At 35.7% G+C, this 15,655-nt stretch overlaps 1 protein-coding gene across 16 annotated transcripts in view; it reads left to right on the top strand.

The window, feature by feature from the left end:
* The window catches only part of RBM26 (RNA binding motif protein 26), an 84,934-nt gene that overhangs the window by 33,101 nt on the left and 36,178 nt on the right, over window positions 1–15,655 (top strand). For 6 of the 16 annotated variants that reach the window (XM_081215175.1, XM_081215182.1, XM_081215180.1 and 3 more), the window contains exons 6-14: window positions 251–511; window positions 1,217–1,456; window positions 1,843–2,013; window positions 2,361–2,516; window positions 6,263–6,374; window positions 7,436–7,595; window positions 10,086–10,250; window positions 11,062–11,193; window positions 12,447–12,518. In XM_081215175.1, coding sequence (XP_081071301.1) covers window positions 251–511; window positions 1,217–1,456; window positions 1,843–2,013; window positions 2,361–2,516; window positions 6,263–6,374; window positions 7,436–7,595; window positions 10,086–10,250; window positions 11,062–11,193; window positions 12,447–12,518 — 1,469 coding nt within the window. The remainder of the gene's footprint in view (window positions 1–250; window positions 512–1,216; window positions 1,457–1,842; window positions 2,014–2,360; window positions 2,517–6,262; window positions 6,375–7,435; window positions 7,596–10,085; window positions 10,251–11,061; window positions 11,194–12,446; window positions 12,519–15,655) is intronic. The other 10 variants (XM_081215172.1, XM_081215186.1, XM_081215185.1 and 7 more) reach the window with 8 other exon arrangements.

Below are 15,655 nucleotides of genomic sequence, written 5' to 3'. Positions count from 1 at the left end.
ACATTGTATATACATTGAATAGTTTTTAAAAGGAGGATTGTGTAAAATTTGAACTTTTTCTCTATGTTTAGCAAAAATATTGGGTTGGCCAAAAAGTTCGTTTGGGTTTTTCCATAACGTCTTATGGAAAAACCCAAACGAACCTTTTGGCGAACCCAGTATCTATTTCTTAGCTTGGGGACATGTGTGTGTGTTTTTTTTTTTTTTTAAATAGAGTGTATTTTTATAAGTCATTTATATTTTGTTGCAGAAAGGGATCTGGTAAAACCTAAATATGACCTGGATAGAGCAGATGCATTAGAAAACAATTATACTCCAGTCTCTTCGGTACCTAATATTTCATCTGGCCACTACCCTGTACCTACTTTGAGCAGCACTATTACAGTAATTGCTCCTACTCATCATGGTAATAATACTACCGAAAGTTGGTCTGAATTTCATGAAGACCAAGTGGACCATAACTCGTATGTAAGACCACCAATGCCAAAGAAACGGTGTAGAGACTATGATGGTAAGCCTGTCAACTATTTCATGAGGTATCGAATTAATATTTCCAGCTGAGTAACTTCTGTAAGTTTAGGTTATACACAGTTACTCAAAGACTTAACCTATTGGAAATAGTGGGAAATTAGTTTTAAGCACTTCATGAATTCCTCAGTATATTACTGAAGTCTTTATTAGTCACCACTGACTATTGAATATCAATTTAAAGGTAGTGTTTATATGCACCAAGTCTTAACATATTTTTGGAATTTGCCAAACAAGAGTAATATCTACTGAGTTACCTACCAGGGAATTGGCTACTGAAACATTCTTGACAAAACTTACTTCTTTAGAAGTCAGTGGTTATTAGCATGTAAGTAAAACCTAGAAATGTGAATATCACCTATGTAAGCATTTTATAAATGAATTGAAAACTGTTTAAGATTTTACTGTAAAAGTTTTGTAAACTGTATTAAAGCTGTATCATGTTGCTAGCTGGGTATACTCATTTTAATTTGGTAATATATTTTTTAGTGGGTATGTTAGCTATATTTTCACTTAATATATATTTTATATTACTGGAAATGAGTAGGTAGCTCTTGTGATATGGTTACTTATACTTGCCCAGTATTAAAAATATTCCTATTTTTAAATATCTCCACTTTTGTTAACTTAGAGAAAATGTATATGTCCAGCACTTTTCATATTTCTTTCTAATTGTTCTTCCTCACAGAAAAGGGTTTCTGTATGAGAGGAGACATGTGCCCTTTTGATCATGGAAGTGACCCGGTAGTTGTAGAAGATGTCAATCTTCCTGGTATGCTGCCTTTCCCAGCACAGCCTCCTGTTGTTGAAGGACCACCTCCTCCTGGACTCCCTCCACCACCACCAATTCTTACACCCCCACCTGTGAATCTGAGACCCCCAGTGCCACCGCCAGGCCCATTACCACCCAGTCTACCACCTGTAACAGGTAAGTAAATATGTTTGCCTATACTTATTATCTGTCCATTCATAGTCTTTTATAAAAGTTGATAGTTTGATGCTTGATTTTGTTAAAAGTATCTAAAGTAATCCTGTAGATGCCTGCTAGAAACTAAGAGTAAGATGCTCCCATCTGGAATATACTGTTTACTGTGGTTTAGGGTGGCCCTGAATTATGTATGTTACTGATGAATCCCAGCTGTCTGTAGTCCTTTATAGCTTAAGACAAACCTGTTTTGGAATACATTAAATGAATATTTTACCCTGAAAAACTCATATAGTTGTAAGAGCTTGGTGTTTGTAGATATTATAACTTGCTAAAGGAGAATATCACGTTTGGATATACAATAACTTATTTTATTTGTTTGCTTTCAGATGATATTTCTTATTCTTTGGTTTTGACAGGACCACCACCTCCACTTCCTCCTTTGCAACCATCTGGCATGGATGCTCCCCCAAACTCTGCGACCAGCTCTGTTCCTACTGTGGTAACAACTGGCATCCATCACCAGCCTCCTCCTGCTCCACCCTCTCTTTTTACTGCAGGTGCGGTTTTGGCCCTCTCTGTATTAATAATGTAATATACTTTAGAGAAGAGTTTTAGGTGAGGAATTTAAAAATGTCTAGAGAGTGAATTGCTCTATCAAGTCTATTTTTCTTACTAAAATTATATGGAATAAAATGTAGACATGGTGAATGCACATTAAATATAAGTTCTCAGTTACACTTTTAAAAAAACTAAGTTTTTAATAACATTTAATTTTTATGAGACTATTTTTAAAAATACATATACATGTTAGTTATGAATTAGTAATATGTTACATAGTTGACTTTTTCTATTATCAATATAAAAAATTACCAAGAGGAGTTTTATAATTGTTTTTTAATTGCAGTTTTTGTATTACCAGATACATATGACACAGATGGCTACAATCCTGAAGCCCCAAGCATAACAAACACTTCCAGACCAATGTATCGACACAGAGTGCATGCGCAAAGGCCTAACTTGATAGGACTAACATCAGGGGATATGGATTTGCCACCCAGAGGTACTATGATGAATCTTTTCTTCTTATCATTTTCATAATATCAAGAGTGGCAAAGCATTTAAAAAGAACAGTCGGTCCTGTGTTTATTGGGGTTGAGTAAGGGATGATGAATATGTTTGTACCTTGGATCCTTTGGTCTCACATGAGAGAAAAGGTAATGTGTGGTACCCTACCTGTGGTGTTGGTGACATTTTATTCTGTCATCCAAGGGGAAAGGAATTTCCCCAAAGTCCTTATTTTCTAGCTTTTTGGGGGTATATGCTATCATTTGTAGTCTTAATTGGTTCACTTAAACTCCTTAAGAATAATGCTTTAATTCCTAAAGATAAATTCTTTTGTAGTTTAGATCATGAAATTAGCTGTACAAATTTAATGCTTGATACGTATTTTATTTTTGTTTGCTTTTGACATGTTAGAATTTGATACTGGTTTGCTTATAATATTTTAAGCAAAAAGAATTATATTTTAGAAAGTGACTTGTTAGCTTTTAAAATTTTCTTAGAGGAGACAGACTTTTTGGTATAATTTCTAAATGGGAGAAGAAGATAGAATTTAGACTGGTCCATAAGCCAGGGCAGGAAAAGTGCTATACAGAGGTGCAAACTAATACAAAGGTTCAGAGGAGGGAGAGTTCACATTAATTTGAAAGATGGAGCAATGTTGTCAGACATTATAGAAAATATTATACAGGCCAATAAAAATATATCTTTTTTCCTAACTACTTCAACTAACTTTTAAATCCCATTTTCTTTCCAATCTTTCCTTGCCATCTTTTATTTCTAGTAAAAAAAAAAAAAAAAAAGAGACATGCATTGTCAGTTGTGAATAAAAGTCCAACTTGTTTAAATAAGTAACAGTCTGTACCTAATGTGGTTTAGTAAACTTGTGTTTACTTACACTTTGCACTTTTTTTGTTCATTAAAAACTGTCAGATTCTGAGCATCTACTTTGAGTGTTCAGAGAACTTTCTGTGGTGGAGGACTGAGGAACATTTTAATTTACATCCTGTGAGATCACAGGACAACATTTCATGTGGATGTCCCTTTCCCCCATCTTTTAAAGTCTCCTTGAGGCATTCTAATGACTTTCATTAATAACAGCAATAGAAAAAAGGTTTCTTAACAATTTTTATGTAAGGGAAATAAGATTGTTTGTAATTGAAAAGTAGCCACTTAAGATTATGGCTGTTCATGGTATTTACTCATCCCTTGAGTGTCTCCTACCTGACTAGTTCAGAGAAAACCCCTTCCTTCTTTGGGTCACTACTTAGCACTCATTTTCTTTTCATTATACCAGTATTCCTTGCTCTTACTGGAACCTCTGACATCAAATCATCTCTTTCTTACCTTGCTGCTTTGGAGTGGCATAAATGTATGCCACTATAGATCAACATTTATTAGACCCATCGCAAATCTAGGACAGTTTTTTGCTGGTGATTGAGAGAAGACAGAAGGATCAAACCCCTTGCACATAAATCTTACCATATAGAAGTTGGAATTATGGGAATTTCAGCTCCACATGCATGTAGTTACAAGTTATAGGAAATGGCTCTATTGAGATATAAATGTCTGGTGTGCCTACTTAGAAATTTGAATGCCTTTTCTTATAGAGTCATTATACATAATGATTATTTTAGTACTTTTTAAAGTTCTTTAGATAACATCATGTACTATTTCTGTAAGCTGGTTGAGGAATATATTTTCCATTAATAACATTGTTTTTATGTACCAGACAACTGATTTAGCAAACCATTTAAATTGAGGATTACCTATATTTCTATTGCCTTATCTTTTTTCAGTCCTCCTCCCCTCAAAATGTTCTCATCTATTGCCCATTTGTTTTGAAATTCACTGGCCTGGATTGTGACATATACATAATTAAAAGTTTATAATATTGTTCATTATATAATTATTATACATTTCGAATAGCCTATAGATGGCCTCATTTATGTTTGTCACAGACTATTATGTGATAACTATATTTTTATGCTTCATACTTTCAACTTCATAGGAAATTATTGTTACTAAACAAATGAAAAAACTTTAGGCCTTTTGATGCCTGGAATCAAAAAAGTGATAATTGTACTTTCTAGATTTCTAAGGCAGTGGAGAACTTGATAGACACTCCCTTGACTGGATATAGATAGGTAGGAAGAAGGGCTAAGTGGTTTTTCATTTGCCGTCAACAAAACCAGTGCTGAAAACGTTAAGCAGAAAAACAATTTATTAAAAAGGTATCAGGGGAAAACACAGTAAATACAACTACTAGACACATTTACTAATTGTATATCAAGAGGAACTTGCTTCTGTGTGTTTAGCGCTCCTTCTTTTAAATAAATAACAGTGAAAGAGAATATGAGTGAGAGAATACAGATGAGTAGGAGCAAACACATCACTGCCTTTCTTGGTGAACCTTCAGATAAAGAACATATTAAAGTACAAAAGAATATTGGATAGCTCAAAGACTCTTTAAAAGGGCTAGTGAACATGTTTGGGAGGCAGGAATAAGGCCAGAAATTCTGTTGCAGAACTGGTCCTGGGAAGATACCACTTGGCAAAGAAACTACAGCTTGCACTGTGAATGCCAGCAATGCCAGATACTGGATGTTTCCACCCGATCTGCTGTAGAGATGTGGGATAAGTCAGAGTTAGCCAGAAAAAGGGGGTCGATAAAGCACATATATCCTGTGCTACTTTTGTGAAACTGGAAGATCTTTTTGATTAGGAACAGAGGGAGTAAGGGATATGGGGGCGGGGAGATAGGAGGCCAATTAAAGGCGTTTGAAAAATTCTAGAAAAGAGATGATAAGTAGCTAGACTAGGGTAGTAACAGTGGGAAGTAAGAGATTTAAGTTTAGTGGAAAGAGTTGACAACACCTTTAACTTATTGAATTTGGGGACTTAGAATGGGGGTAATGGAGAAGGTGAAATGAAAGACACCAGGTTTCTGTTTTGGATAACTGGGCAGATGATAATACCATTCATTGAGAGGAAGAACAGATTTGGTAGGAGGATCTCCTGCATGGAGATTATAGTGGTAGCCATGAGAGAGATTGTGCTGAAACAGATCCTAAATTCTTTTGGTTAGTTATATGTTTAGAAATACTCAGAATAGGAGTTATATAACCAATTTATCCATCTTTTAAGAAAGGAATTTTAAAATATATTTTTTCCGTGTGGACTAAGGTTAGCATGTTTTAAACTTTGGTGTCATTTGGGAATAACAGGTTAAATGTAGTTTTGTGTTAGTCAAACTCCATCTAAGTGTATGTTAAGTGTTGAAAGTAGCACATATTTACAGCTCTTTTGCACTGCATTTCAATGTTGAATCTTTACCTTTTTAAATTCAACATGATTTTATTATGTTAATATGCTGATGTTTAAATAAGCAACCCATTTCAGTCACAACTCCAAGTTATTGAGTCTTAAGGTTACTAGACTAGTGTTAAATTTTAAATCTTGTAGATTGTGCATTTACTTTCAAAACTATAAACTCAGCCCCAAGATGATTTATTTATTATTAATTTGACATATGAGAATTACTGATTATTCTTCAGTTAAGTGTGAAAGGAATTCAAAATAAGTTAAAATCCCTTAGATGACTATATTTAGATATACATATATTTCTATTCTAAAATGTATATTTGGACAAAAATCCAGAACTTTGTTTTTAATGCAGATTTAAGTAGGTGGCTACGATTAACAGAAAATATTAATCTATGCTTTCTTTTCTTTTGTTTCAAACAGAAAAGCCTCCTAATAAAAGCAGTATGAGGATAGTAGTGGATTCAGAGTCAAGGAAAAGAACCATTGGTTCTGGGGAGCCTGGAGTTCCTACAAAGAAGACTTGGTTTGATAAGTAAGCTGGCAGGGGAAATTGAGGAATTTTATTATGCAGTGATCTTTAGGATCGTTGCAGTATTATTGTGACAGTATAGTGGTCTCTTTCAAAATAAAATTTATTCTGTAGGCAGTCCCCAACTAAAGTGTATAGTATTTGTTTTCTAAAAATATGTAAGTTAGTTGTCTGGTACTTGGAAGGTGCTTTCTTATAGAAATGGTGTGGTGGTTGAGCACATAATTTTTCCTATTTGTACCTCCCCCTACCTTCACAAAAAAAACAACAACCCACCCCTTAACTTAGCAATGTTGTTGAATACTAGCTGTCTAGAGGATAGTCACGAGCCTACTCTTAGGGAAGGAAGGAAGGGTTAGGTATGAGAGGAGGCTTTACATGTGGGCAGTTCCTGTTAGGAGTTAGAAAGCAGCCTTTGTGGGGGTAGGGGAGGCTGTGTGTTTGATGATTCGTTTACAAATTTGCATGTTTGAGGAAAGACTGGGATCACACTTTTAGAGCTTTAACATATGTTTAATAATGCATAATTTCTAGTTCTGTCTCTGCCTTTAATTCTGTGATTTAGGGCAAGCAATGTAACCTCCCTGGGCCACAGTTTTGACCCCCTTTCTTCAAGTGTCAAACGTATGGTCTACAATTCTGACTTTTTTTTTTTAATTGGAAGGAGGTCGAGACAGTCATTTCTTGCTTTTAATTAATGTTTTGAACTAGGAAATATTTCAATAAGTTAGCCTTTGCAGAAACGGCAAAGGTTATATAGGCAAATTGACTGAAAGAGGGTGCTAAGACCTTTCCTGCTAAGAACTTTAAGTAGGAGTGGAATAGAAGTGGAAAGGAACAAATGGTATGGAAGAGCCCTTCTCACTTGGCTTCCATGAAAGATAATGAACACTACTCATTTGGAAACTTCATTTTTTGAGGAAAAAAAATAAATTCCCTTTATCAACTAGCAATTCCAATTTTGAAAAAAAAATTGAACTTAAGTTGCAAAACTTTATTCCTTTGTACTTGTAGGGATCAGGATTTATAAATGAATGTATTAATTAACTTGATTTTTGTTACAGACCAAATTTTAATAGAACAAACAGCCCAGGCTTCCAGAAAAAAGTTCAGTTTGGAAATGAAAATACCAAACTTGAACTTAGAAAAGTTCCTCCAGAATTAAATAATATCAGCAAACTTAATGAGCATTTTAGTCGATTTGGAACCTTGGTTAACTTACAGGTAAGAGCTTTGAAGTGATTCTGTTGTCTCTGCTTAATTATCTAGAGAGGGACTCTTAATATAGTAAGAAAAATAGTTTTATAAGAAAATATTATGGAAACTTTGGTAATATTCTAAGTTTAGAAAATTGGATATGAAGTGAAACTTTTTATTTTAGGAAAATGTGTGATTTTGAATAACCTATTTACTTTCAAAAGGCAGGAGACTTGATTGATCTTATTATACACTTTTTACCTAATAGAGATTATCATAAAATTACAGCAAAGTTAAATAACCGCAGTGGTAAAATCTAATCTTAGAGTAGTTTTCATTTCCTTAGTTTCACGTTAGCAGAATGCTTCAGTCAGATTTATTTTTGCTGCCGCTATGGTGGTATACATTTAATAGATACTTTGGGGGCCCAAATGCCAGGTAATCCGTAATCAGTTTAAACATTTACTTTTTTCTCTTCCACTTTTGAACATCTGTTAAGATAAATATCAGTGTAATTTGTATTTGATTTCACCTAAAATTAGACCTTGGCTTCGGTATATGTTACTTGTGAGGTTATTTAGTATTGAGTTTACATTATGTAATATGTTGAAAGTTCAAATAATGTTAGGCTTCTTCTCCAGTTTGTGCAGCATTCTTTTGAACTAAATTATTTCCCATAATCGGATAAAAATAAGAATAAATGTTAGAGAGTACAGCTTAAGTTGATATTTTGGAAAAATTTGTTTTCTTTCCATTTAAAAAATAATACTATAAAAGTAATAGATGAGGGACTTCCCTGGTGGTGCAGTGGTTAAGAATCCACCTGCCAATGCAGGGGACACGGGTTTGATCCCTGGTCCAGGAAGATCCCACATGCCGCGGAGCAACTAAGCCCGTGTGCCACAGCTACTGAGCCTGCGCTCTAGAGCCCACGAGCCGCAACTACTGAGCCCGCGTGCCTAGAGCCCGTGCTCCGCAACAAGAGAAGCCACCGCAATGAGAAGCCTGTGCACCGCCACGAAGAGTAGCCCCCTCTCGCTGCAGCTAGAGAAAGCCCTCAGGCAGCAACGAAACCCAGCGCAGCCAAATCAATCAGTCGGTCAGTCAATCCCTAAAATGAAAAGAAAGTTCAACAAAAAGGGTGGGGCAGTAGACATTTATATAGAATTTAAAGAAAATGTGTTCAGCTGTCTCTTCTATTCTCCTCATATATACCCATAATGTTATTACATTATTGGTAACAATTTACCATGTGTTATTTTGGATTTTTTGTTTTGTATTTCTGTGAGTATGTATCTACCTATAAATCAGTATGCAAACTTGAAAATGTGTACATATTTAAAAGTATGTGGGTCCCCAGTATACATATTACCCTGTAGTTATTTACTGTATCTTGAATATCTCTAAATATCTTTTTATGGCAATTCGATTTATCTACCACGTTTAGATCTAGACTTTAAAAAGTTATTTTCCTTACACAGTTAACTACATTAGTAATATTAAATTTAAAGAAGTCTAAAGCTGAGGGTTAAAACATGGTATCTCACTGTTGTTTCAACTTGTATTTCCTCAGTTACTGGTGAGATTGGTATCTTATCTCTGTACAGGTCCTATTGCTGTATCTGTATACTACCTGCATTATTATTTATAAAATACATATATTTGAAAGTTAGTTTAAAGAAACCCTTTAGCTTTATCCTAATAGAACTCCCCCCCCCACGCTCTGTTTTACATGAATTACTATTTAATTCTTAACAACTACTGAGTGGGTATTGTTATCTGGAGCGAGGTTGCTTGATTCAGGGTCTGTGTGCTTAATCCCTATTTTGTATTGCTTTGCATCACCAGTAGTTTATATAACACACTTTGGAAAGTACTGGTATTACTGAAAGAACAGGATTGAACACTAAAAAGCCCTGGATCTACTACTTACTCATATGGATCTACAGAATCACGTACTCTTTGAATCTTAGTTTCCTTATGTGTAAAATGTGATTGTTGCTATTGTTTTTTAGATCTTACTCCCCCTGCCCGCCTTAAATTTTCTTATGCTCTTGGAAATATTTTTGTGAGAGTTACCAATTCGGAAAATTTTACAGATGGATTTTTCTGTGATTTTCAATTAGAGATCACTCCTTTCAAAGTAGTTTACTGCCTTTTTCTGACTCTGGGGATCTAAGTCATGTCACTCAGTGACATAAGGATTATTTCTCATAGCCTTAATAGCCTTAATATTGGGGGTAGAAAGTGAAACATTCTAATGCTTGTATTTAACATTTGTGCAGTGAGCATTCTCTACTAAGTGTTATATAGAGGAGGCTCTGATTCCACTCTGAACGGCCCCTCAGTTACCATTTCTTCTGGAGTGAAAGTAGGCTACGGTAATAATCTAGATATAAGGAAGTGTAAAGATATACTCTTACTTGGAGGACCAATATTTCATTTCTTGGGGAATTTTACTGTATGAAGCAATAGATTCATTTGCAGATTCACTGTGCTTAATATTTTAAATCCTAGGTTGCCTATAATGGTGATCCTGAAGGTGCCCTTATCCAATTTGCAACATATGAAGAAGCAAAGAAAGCAATATCAAGTACAGAAGCAGTGCTAAATAATCGCTTTATTAAGGTTTATTGGCACAGAGAAGGAAGCACCCAGCAGTTACAAACTACTTCTCCAAAAGTAAGAGAGAAATTTGTGTGAAATTAAATGCTTTTCTTGGAACGCTCTTGGCACAGTGTTTTTTGTTTTTTTTTTTTTTGCGGTACGCGGGCCTCTCACTGTCGCGGCCCCACCCGTCACGGAGCACAGGCTCCGGACGCACAGGCCCAGCGGCCACGGCTCACGGGCCCAGCCGCTCCACGGCATGTGGGATCTTCCCGGACAGGGGCACGAACCCATGTCCCCTGCATCGGCAGGCGGACCCTCAACCACTGCGCCACCAGGGAAGCCCTGGCACAGTGTTTTTTAAAAGCAACTTCTCTAACCTGTTCTCTCATTTTATTATGACATTAATCCCTAGTTTAGATAATTATAAGATGATATGTGTAAAGCATATAGAACAGTCCCTGGTACATGGGAGGTACTCCAGCACATGGTAGCTGTGTGTATTCTGGAAACTCAGACTGTGGGTTCATATTGGAAATCCTTCCTTCCCTCTTTTTCTCTCTTTCAATCAGTGAGTCAATGAATATGTAAAGTTTAACTGTTTGCAGAGGTGTACTACAGCAGTTTGTTTTTCTGTTTATCTTTCTTCTGTTAATTAAAAAAAGAGAAGATAGTGAAGGTTAGATTTTGATTTTTTCCTCTACTTTATAAATATTTTATGCATCTATATACCTGCATGAAGGAATTTGCGAGGTGGTTAGGTTTTGATAATAAGCTGCATTTTTAAAACTTTCTCTGCATGGGCAACTTAGTAACAAAATAACAAAGGTTACCTTCCATACTCATGAACTAATCAACTTGTTTAACATGTTTTTCTTGTTCTGAGGTAATGCAGCCTTTAGTCCAGCAGCCCATTTTGCCTGTTGTGAAGCAGTCAGTCAAAGAGCGGTTGGGTCCGGTACCTTCAAGTACTGTTGAACCAGTAGAAGCCCAGAGTGCCAGTTCAGAACTTCCTCAGGTAAATGAAAAGTCTTACTGTGCCTGTCATGTAATAGGTTCTCAGTCAATTAGTTTTCCTTGGTGATTTGAATTATAATTAATTGTGTGTGTGTCTGTGTGTGTGTGTGTGTGTGTATATATATATATATATATATATATATATATGTATTATATATACATTTTATACAGAAATATGATGGTCTATTCGTATTTGAACACCACTTGTAAAATTTTTTTTTTACCATTACCATAATGTTTTCACAGTCTACTTTTCCTATAGTATTTGAATCTTAAATTCTTTTCTGTAGCTAATACTTATTTATGAGAATAAATACTTTTTCACTTTGTAGAGGAGACATTTTCCAGCAAAACTGTCTAAACTGTAAAGTTTTAGTACATTAAATCTTATTTTTCCCATCATCTTTTACTTAACTAGAATGCTGTTCCAGAGATAATTATGCAGTAGACTGAACTGAAAGCTTTTGGGAAGGGAAGGCTTAAACCTTGAAGTTACTTATGCAGCTCTCTCAGGACTTTGCATCACTTATTCCTGACTCTCAAGTTCTCTTCTCCATATGCCATTCCCTTCCCTCCCTTCCACACTTGAGTGGCACTTTCTTTTCTCTGCACCCTCAGTCTCTTATGTTTCAATATTTGCTGTGTGAAATAGTTAGGATGTCGTATCCTACTTAGCTAATGGATGCCACCTTGTTAAAATAAGTCTTTGTAGATAATTCCTGAAGAGTAAGATATTGAGATTTTATGAAAACATGCAGAATGTAAATTAGTAAATTATTAGGTACTAAAAAAAACCCCCTCCAATCCTGCTATCCCAAATCATCACCAAATACAGTGTATTTGGCTATAAAACAAGCATACATTAGGAAAGAACGGCGTTTGTTTTAAGCTCACAAAGCAGGCACGTATTTTAACTACTCACATCTAATATTTAGAATGTACAAACTTTCTACTTGTCAACATAGGATTCTAAGAATGTATGGTTCTGTATCACGGGAGGGGACTTTAGCAACCACCTGCTTTAAACCTCTTATTTTACATCATAATTTTCCATGATTGAGTAATACTGTATACTGTTTGTTTTTCCAAACATTTTCTTTCCGTCTCTGTCTTTGCAGAAGGCCCAAGGTTTTGTTATTAACATCAGTATACTTACAGAGTCAGTATATGTTAGTAGAATCAGAATGTTCAAAATCCCTACAGACTTATATATGTTTGGGGAAACACTGAATATGTCCATTTTAATTTTTTTAGAATGTAACTAAGTTATCTGTGAAGGACAGGTTGGGTTTTGTATCAAAGCCATCTGTTTCAGCAACTGAAAAGGTAAGAAGAATAGCATGATGTGTGTGTCTTGGCTTCATAAATGTTTTCAGGTGGCATCTTAATTTTTTAATTTTTTTCATAGTTCCAAACTCTTGCTTCTTAATTGTATCTTTTATTCCTACCTTTTTGCTTTCCATTTGCTGAAAAAGAAAAATATTTGCCTACCTCTTTTTGCTTTTTGCATCAGCATTTTAATACTTGCTGCTCGCTGTATTTCCTTATGCTCCATTCTTTTTGTTTTTAGTTTTTATTTACTATTTTTTCTTTAGAGATATCATACATTTTAATTTGAAAACTCTGACGACCTTATAGAGAGGGCCATGAACTAGGAATTTCACCTGAGTTTGAGCTCTGGCTCTTCACTTACTAACTGCATGACTTTGGGCAGTGCTCTTAACCTTTCTGAACCCTTTTCCTCATCAATAAAATGGTGATGGTAATATTTGTCTTATGGGGTTTTATGATGATTAAATAAAATCAGTTATTTAAAGAGTATTTTGTAAATTAGAAAGAATGATGTAAATAAGTTTATTTATTACAAACAGCTATTGTGTATAGCCTGACAATATAGTTAGTCATTTCTTTTTTTAAATGAGGGGAGCAAATGCTGATTAAATTGAGAACATTTTTGGACCTGTCTTATAGTTCTGTGTAGATGTGTTATTTTTTTCTGTTTAGGTATGAGTGAATGGCCCTGATCTTTAGTCTTTTTTGAGGTATGTCGAATCACAGAATATTAGAATTAGATAATCTTTCTCATTTCTTTATCCTCACCTTAAGGAAGGTAACCCCCAAATAGTTTTATGGTTGACCTATACACTGTGAGTTACTGAGCTAGGACTGGAATCTGGGTCTTTGATTTCTTTCTAGTCCGTGGCTCCTTCCATTATGAAGATTACGTGGGAAATTGACACTATAGATAATTACAGCATCCCATGAAATAGCTGACCTGCTCTCTTCACTGGTTCTTCAGTATATTATTTTCCTTATTTACTGTGTTAAACTTTGGCAATTCTAGAAATTTGAGTATGAATCTCATTTTGTATATCACATTTTCTTCTTGGGCACCTCAGCATTACTTAAGGCATAAAATGCCTAAAATGATTCATTATTTCCCCTATAAATTAATTTCTCCTCCTAGCCACCCACCTCTGGAAGTGATGCCACCATTTTCCTTGTTGTGCAGTCTAGAAGCCTTAGAGTCATTCACTTGTGTTTGTAGTCCAGTTGTCTCCTTCAGTTCCCTGGCCTCTGGGCTGGCATCCCCCTCCTCTAGTTTACACTGCCACCATTCTACTCTCAGACTTATTTTAATGTTAACTTCGTACAGAAACTTTCATTTCCTCAGCTAAATTTGTTTGATTCATAACTCATCATACCTCAATTATTGTGGTTCTGTTACCTCTGCTTTAGTTGTTCCTAATGAGCCCTTTTCTGTTCATTGTCTCTTGCTATTTCCTGCCTCTTTTTTCTTTTTTTTGGTGGTGGTTTTTCTGGAGTAATTTCCTTCTGCCTAACAGATTTCTAGTCATTCTTTTAAAGATTGAAAATCTCTCTAACCTCTACTATGAAACCTCCAGATTTTTCCATATATGCCCCCCCCGAATTTGTGTGGCTTAGTCTATGCCACTAAATTTAGCAGCATCTAAATATTTACTTTGATTATTTTTATCCGCCTTGATAATAAGTAACTAAGGAATAAAATAACAATATAAGGGCTGTTACACTTAGCATAGTGCCGAGCAATTCTGGTGAGGTCTACAACCCTGATTATGTTTAGGATCTGTTTATGTCAAGATTTGGATTCTGAAATTGAAGTGTACTAATTATAGCTTTTGCAAAACTTTTCTAGTGTGTTTTGCTACTTGTTCTCATTATTGTTTTGTAACGTGTTTTGTATAGCTTCAGATGAAAGGTGTCCGAATTTGGAATTGATAGTATAAATTTGCTAATATAGTTAGCATTAAGTATATTTGTGAAAAATCACTAATGGTAGTGGGCTATTTATGAAAAAAAACCTACTCAGTAAATATTGTCAAGAATCTTCTAAGGAAAGCAATTATTTACAAGTCTGTAACTTCCTGTCATCTTCAGTGAACCTGTTTACAGAATAGCATTTTGTTTTTGCTTATTCTTGGTTATTTCTGTTCCCCTAGTCCATAGGGGTTTTTACGGCATAATCCTTAGAGCTCAGTGATTCAGAGAAGTCTTAGGGAGAGTAGGAGAATGTTCCCCATCATCAAATGTTATTTCAATTTTTTTTTAAATTGAAAGCTGGAGAAAACTCAAACCTTGCATCTAAACGATATCTTTTGTCATTGTTTTTTTTTTTTTTTTGAGGTATGTGGGCCTCTCACTGTTGTGGCCTCTCCCGTTGCGGAGCACAGGCTCCGGACGCGCAGGCTCAGCAGCCATGGCTCACAGGCCCAGCCGCTCCACAGCATGTGGGATCTTCCCTGACCGGGGCACGAACCCGTGTCCCCTGCATCGGGGGGTGGACTCTCAACCACTGCACCACCGGGGAAGCCCTTTTGTCATTGTTAAAGCAAACAAGTACACAAATGTAAAATTTTATCCGCTTCCTGTAAATAGCACCCACTAAACCCTCTAGTGATTCTTTGTTATTCTAAGACTACTTATGAGAGGGCTAAGAAAGGAAACTTAAAACCTAATTTTTACTGCTAAATATTAAGATACTGTAATAGCTATTAAATAGGTATCATCTGAGTAGAGTGATCAGTAAAATGATGTTTGAGTGCCTCAGCTTACTCTAGAGAGGTTTATGAAGAATAAAGGTGGCATCTGCATATACCATCCTGGTTAGTTTTTTTGTTTTTTTTTTTTAATATATTTATTTATTTATTTATTTTTGGCTGCATTGGGTCTTTGTTGCTGCATGCGGGCTTTCTCTAGTTGTGGCCAGCGGGGGCTACTCTTCATTGCGGTGCATGGGCTTCTCATTGTGGTGGCTTCTCTTGTTGTGGAGCACGGGCTTTAGGCGCGCAGGCTTCAGTAGTTGTGGCATGCAAGCTCAATAGTTGTGACTTGCAGGCTCTAGAGCACAGGCTCAGTAGTTGCAGCTCACGGGCTTAGTTGCTCTGCGGCATGTGGGATCTTCCCAGACCAGGGATCGAACC

The sequence above is a fragment of the Mesoplodon bidens genome (assembly GCF_964165515.1).
Source record: "Mesoplodon bidens genome assembly, chromosome: 17".
NCBI classification, from domain to species: Eukaryota; Metazoa; Chordata; class Mammalia; order Artiodactyla; family Ziphiidae; genus Mesoplodon; species Mesoplodon bidens.
This window is presented reverse-complemented; position numbering and strand designations above follow the sequence as displayed.